Source organism: Nanorana parkeri, unplaced genomic scaffold (genome assembly GCF_000935625.1).
Source record: "Nanorana parkeri isolate BGI_ZX_2015 unplaced genomic scaffold, ASM93562v1 scaffold2978, whole genome shotgun sequence".
In the NCBI taxonomy this organism is placed as follows: Eukaryota; Metazoa; Chordata; class Amphibia; order Anura; family Dicroglossidae; genus Nanorana; species Nanorana parkeri.
Genome location: NW_017309246.1, coordinates 61,238 through 67,369, shown reverse-complemented (window position 1 = coordinate 67,369; position 6,132 = coordinate 61,238). Strand labels below are relative to the sequence as shown.

General features: G+C 53.1%; 1 protein-coding gene across 1 annotated transcript in view; it reads left to right on the top strand.

Annotated features, from left to right (window-relative positions):
- CAMKV (CaM kinase like vesicle associated) overlaps window positions 1–4,808 on the top strand; it is an 18,943-nt gene extending 14,135 nt beyond the window's left edge. The window contains exons 9-10 of the mRNA XM_018574462.1: window positions 804–891; window positions 4,524–4,808. Coding sequence (XP_018429964.1) covers window positions 804–891; window positions 4,524–4,715 — 280 coding nt within the window. The 3' untranslated portion in view covers window positions 4,716–4,808. The remainder of the gene's footprint in view (window positions 1–803; window positions 892–4,523) is intronic.
- The last annotated feature ends 1,324 nt before the right edge of the window (window positions 4,809–6,132 follow it).

Sequence of the window (6,132 nt, the reverse complement as noted above, 5' to 3'; positions counted from 1 at the left end):
CGACCACGGAGGCGGACAGCCCTGACAGGTAAGAGGTGTGCAGCCCATCTGAGACCCTGCAGAGCCCGCCATAGAGAGTCTATGGTGGGCTCTGCAGGGTCACTCTCAGGTGGGCTCTGCAAGTGGCATAACTAGCAATCACGGGGCCCCGTACAAAATGTTGCTATGGGGCCCTGTGATTTCTAGTTACGCCCCTGGTTACAGCAGTATTATATTGTGCAGTAAATATCCGGTACAGGACATAACAGGTGCAAGGCTCAATCCCCAAACCTTCCACACATGGATAAGACTCTCTGAGGTTGTGTGGACGGACTTTTGTTCGCATCAAATGCGTTTTGCATTCCCATACAAGTCTATGTGGACGCTGCACCTGGCAATTCATTCCGAGAGCTCTCAGAAGCATCTCAGACTCAAAATTTGTCAATAGAGACCCTAATTTAGTCATGTGACTGTAATTTTCAAATCTTATTGGACTTTTCAAATTAAAGGAGAACTATGGGGTTAAGGCTTTTCCCCATAGTTCTCCTTAGGGTAACGGGAGGACACAAACTAGCGTCCTCCTGTCACCCTAAGCTCAGTATATAGGGAGCTACAGCTCGCCGTATACTGAGACGTTACCCTCATAGTTCTCCTTTAAGTGTCCTCGTCCCGGCGGTGTGTTAGCTTTGTGTAATGAGCCCACAATGTATTCTCATCCATGTACTGAGCCAATCAACTCTCCTGGATCTGGTGACATCGCTGTGTCTTCTATGATGATTGCCTAAGTGTTAGCTCCACCCACAAGTGACATTTATGTGTTGCAGGATTTCGGGGAACGCGGCATCCGATAAAAACATCAAGGACGGAGTATGTGCGCAGATCGAGAAGAACTTCGCTAAAGCCAAATGGAAGGTAACAATTGTACTCATTCCATGTGAAATGTATTCAACAGTCGCTGGTGCAGATCACCTACTGCCAACATACAAAGGAAAAACACAGCGTAGACCTCTGGCCCCCGGGTGCTCAACCTTGCTGGGCCCAGGAAATTCTTCCAAAAATGTCCGTGACCCAACAGTAATAGGAATGCAGCAGAATAGCCCCCAAATTGTGTCAATGGGATAGTGGCTGCTAGGACAGAGGAGCCCCCAAATTATTGGTGTTATGGGGATAGTGGTCCCCAGGGGAGAATAGCCATCAAATTATTGGTGTCAGTGGGATCATGGCCCTCAGGGGAGTATAGTCCCTCAATTGATGCCTTGTTGATGTCATTGGGATTGTGCCCGCCCAGGAAAGGATAGTACCTCAATTCATTGGGGTCAGTGAGATTGTGGTAGAGATGTTATATGTGACAGACAAAAAGTGTTGAAGGCCCCCACCCCAGATTGACGTGGATGACCCTTTTTCATGCCCTTGAGAACCAGTTGTCCTGTCTGTCCAAAATGTGCACCTCACTGTCCTCCAAAGAATGTCTCTTCCATAAGGTGTAGGAAGACTGCTGAGCCCCAACCTGTAGAATATGCCCCCCTATGCTCCAGTTCTCCTCATCATCAGGACCTGAGAAGTCCTCAAGATCTATTGCCACCACCGGCCAATGACGGGTCCACCAGACCACTAAACCTCCAGCTTCCCTCATCCTCAGGACCTAAGAAGTCCCCAAGATCTATTGCCTCCCCCCTGGCCAATGACGGGTCCACCAGACCACTAAACCTCCAGCTTCCCTCATCCTCAGGACCTAAGAAGTCCCCAAGATCTATTGCCTCCCCCCTGGCCAATGACGGGTCCACCAGACCACTAAACCTCCAGCTCCCCTCATCATCAGGACCTAAGAATTCCCCAAGATCTATTGCCACCCCGGCCAATAACGGGTCCACCAGACCACTAGACCTCCAGCTTCCCTCATCCTCAGGACCTACGAATTCCCCAAGATCTATTGCCTCCCCCCTGGCCAATGACGGGTCCACCAGACCACTCAACCTCCAGCTCCCCTCATCATCAGGACCTAACAATTCCCCAAGATCTATTGCCTCCCCCCTGGCCAATGACGGGTCCACCAGACCACTCAACCTCCAGCTCCCCTCATCATCAGGACCTAACAATTCCCCAAGATCTATTGCCTCCCCCCTGGCCAATGACGGGTCCACCAGACCACTCAACCTCCAGCTCCCCTCATCATCAGGACCTAACAATTCCCCAAGATCTATTGCCTCCCCCCTGGCCAATGACGGGTCCACCAGACCACTCAACCTCCAGCTCCCCTCATCATCAGGACCTAACAATTCCCCAAGATCTATTGCCTCCCCCCTGGCCAATGACGGGTCCACCAGACCACTCAACCTCCAGCTCCCCTCATCATCAGGACCTAACAATTCCCCAAGATCTATTGCCTCCCCCCTGGCCAATGACGGGTCCACCAGACCACTCAACCTCCAGCTCCCCTCATCATCAGGACCTAACAATTCCCCAAGATCTATTGCCTCCCCCCTGGCCAATGACGGGTCCACCAGACCACTCAACCTCCAGCTCCCCTCATCATCAGGACCTAACAATTCCCCAAGATCTATTGCCTCCCCCCTGGCCAATGACGGGTCCACTAGAGACAAAGTTATTGAAGGAAATCTGGAGACAGTTGCAATTTCCAGAGAGATGCTGACATCCGCCCGGGCCTACAATCGCGTTGAAGTCCTGCAGCTGTCCATAGAAGCAGCTGGCGCCATCCGGACCACTCGCATACCTCCGATGTAATGAGGAATTAGCGCTAATCCAGCGTCACGCGGTCAGGGACCACAAACAGTTAACCAGATACATACCTGTCCCCGCGTCCGAGCCCGCGGTGCTAATTCCGGCGTGATTTATGTGCAGAGCGGAAGGCGAGACGCCGTAATCAGTTTAGCGGTAACTACGCACATACATTGACATCGCCCGCGTGTGATTAGCCGAGGCGCTCTGCCATCTCCCCGCACGGGTTCTGCGCGTTCGCCGCTCGAATTAGCATCTCCGTGTCATCGTTGTCACCGTTTTATTGGGATTTTATCCCATTATTCTTCTGCGTCTGGATTCATGTTTTTCACATGAGCGGAAAAGTCAAATCCGGCTTCTGCTCTTTGTAATATTGAAGAGATTCGCCGCGGCGGTTTGATGAATATTTCACGAGCTGCGATGACAGATTACCGACACATTAAAATACAGCAACGTGCTTAAAGGAGAACCGGCTGAGATGTCATTGTCATTCAGGAACCCTGTTGTGTCTTATTGTTTTATCAGCTTTTTTTGTCTGTGCAGTGCAGGCAGGAGGAAGCATTTCCTCAGGGCTCGTTCACACCAATCGCGTTCCAGGAGCGGAGCAGTTACAGACCGGATCAAAACTGCGTCCAATGTATTCCAATGGTATTTTGGGCTCTAGTTCACACCGCAGCGTTCAGTTCCAGAGCGTGTAAAAAAAACTGCAGCAAGCCCTATTTTACCGGCTCTAGGACGCTCTGGAACGCATGCAAACGCATCAAAGTTGGCCCGGAACGCATCAAAAACGCGGCAAAAAATGCGGTATAACACACAACGCGTGTGCAGAAACTCATGCAGATCTGGTCTGCATTTGGTGTGAACAAGCCCTTAATCTTCCCTCCCCCAGTGATCAGTCTACTGCAGGCAGGAGGAAGCATTTCCTCAGTCTCCCCTCCCCCCAGTGATCAGTCTACTGCAGGCAGGAGGAAGCATTTCCTCAGTCTCCCCTCCCCCCAGTGATCAGTCTACTGCAGGCAGGAGGAAGCATTTCCTCAGTCTCCCCTCCCCCCAGTGATCAGTCTACTGCAGGCAGGAGGAAGCATTTCCTCAGTCTCCCCTCCCCCCAGTGATCAGTCTACTGCAGGCAGGAGGAAGCATTTCCTCAGTCTCCCCTCCCCCCAGTGATCAGTCTGCTGCAGGCAGGAGGAAGCATTTCCTCAGGGCTAGTTCAGACCAGATGCCGTTGTGATGCAGTCCGTTCAGTTTGGCAGCTGCAGCCAAAATACATCACAATGCTTTCCTATGGGATTTCTGGTGCTTTAGTCACACCAGTGCAGTCCTTTCCGAGGCAGTCAGAAAAAATACTGCTTGTCCTATTTTAGTTGCATTGGATTGCGCTGGAACGCATCAAAACCACATGCAAACGCACTGGAACGCGCCTGAAATCCCATTTTAAGTTTTTACAAAAACGAAAACGCATCAATCGCAGTAAAATTGCGCCAAATTTTTGGCAACCCGCATCACATTGCAACTGCTTAGACGCACGCCGTTCTGCTGTAAACTGCCCCTCAGTCTCCTCTCCCCCAGTGATCAGGCTGCTGCAGGCAGGAGGAAGCATTTCCTCAGTCTCCCCTCCCCCAGTGATCAGTCTACTGCAGGCAGGAGGAAGCATTTCCTCAGTCTCCCCTCCCCCAGTCATCAATCTGCTACAGGCAGGAGGAAGCATTTCCTCAGTCTCCTCTCCCCCCCAGTGATCAGACTGCAACATTGTAACTTTTCACGCTGTAACTTGTAACATTGTAAAGCTCCTCCCCCTTCTCTTGCAGAAAGCTGTGCGAGTGACCACCATGATGAAGCGCCTGAGGGCACCGGACGCACAGTCCGAGTCCAAGACCCCATCTCCGTCCATGGACAGCGAGCGGACGCCAGGCCTGACCACCCCCGCACCGTCACCCGCCAGCACCCCGGCCGAAGAAACGCCCTCCCCGGTCAGCCCCTCCCCTGACGGCACCGGATGAGGACCGGGGGGCGAACCGGCAAACACCCTACTCACCGGCAGAGCATACCGTCATTAACCCTTCCTCCCCCCTCCACCGCGACGGGCTTTCTCTGCAATCATGCCATTAACGTTTTCCGCCGCCAGACAGGTCAGCAGCGCATGGCGGAGCAGAGATGCCGCTCCGTCGCGCTTGAGAGAGTCGCCGCGCTGACCTCCGTCGCATCATACGCTTCCATTAACCCTTCCATTGCTACAGCCTTAAACGTGCTGCTTCTCCCAATGTGTGTGATGTGCTCAGATCCGGGCGTTGGAAGGGGCGGCCCCATCCGGGGGTGGTCAATATCACAGAAATATCACATGATTTACATAAAGAACCACGCATGCCATCTATAGGGTGATGTGTACGGCAGTCCCACCTTGCAGAGCTCGCCCTGTTTAGGGTCACTGCTAACCAATGACGGTGAAGGTTCTCATTCATCCAGGTCATAGTACAGCTATAGGAAATAAATCGAGGCGACTGGACTTGCTGTATTTTTCTTGAAGATGTTTTGCTGGTCATCTGACTAGCTTTTCCATCCTAGCTCCTCTGACCTGCACATATGGCCTCATCTGCCTCCTGACCGGCCAGAAGTGACATCACGTCACTAACGTGACGTCACTTCCGGCCGGTCCGACATCAGACGAGCAGCGTCGCTGATGGGGCCCTAGCTTGTCTCGAAGCCGCTGGAGCGGCAATGCGGAGGCCCTGCACTGCTAGGACCAGGCCTCCGCCTCCTCGCCCTTCAACGTCGGCCGATAGTCATGTAAGGGATCCGGACGGAGCCCCCAGGCTGCCCGGGCCCCTTACATGAGTATCGGCCGTACCCCCCTGATGGCTGCCCTGCCCAGGGGCCCCCTATATGGAGGTTTGGATTTAGAAGTGTGCTGATCCTTGGTTGGGACCCCTAGGTTCACCTTGTTCTAATCTATGGAGACTGAGCCGTGCTGGCAGAGGTGACTGGTCACAGGGGGGTAGGCAGGACATTTGCTCCGGAGTCCATTAGAACAGGATGGAAGATGAAGAAGAACCAGAACACAAGGCAAGAGTTGGGCCTGGAGGAAGTCCAAAGAAAGAGCCAAGGTCAATAGTCAGGGCGCCAGTCCAATGAGGGGGATGAGCAGGAAACAAGTGCACAGGGAAGGAGCATGAAGGCCAATGGAAGCGTTACAGGGGGACCAGACACTGGGAGAAGGCTCCTGTAAGTTGGGGCGACCCTTGTAAGAGGTGCACGACTATGACATCATTGGCCATGGTGCTGCATGAGATCCCCAAAAGCGCCACCACTTGAGGGAGAGAGGAAGGTGAGGGTGGCGTCTCTGAGCTGCTGCAGTAGGACAGTAGAGGGACTTATCTCCCTCGGACGTGTCCAGTGTCCAGGGACTTGTGGGAGTCTAAG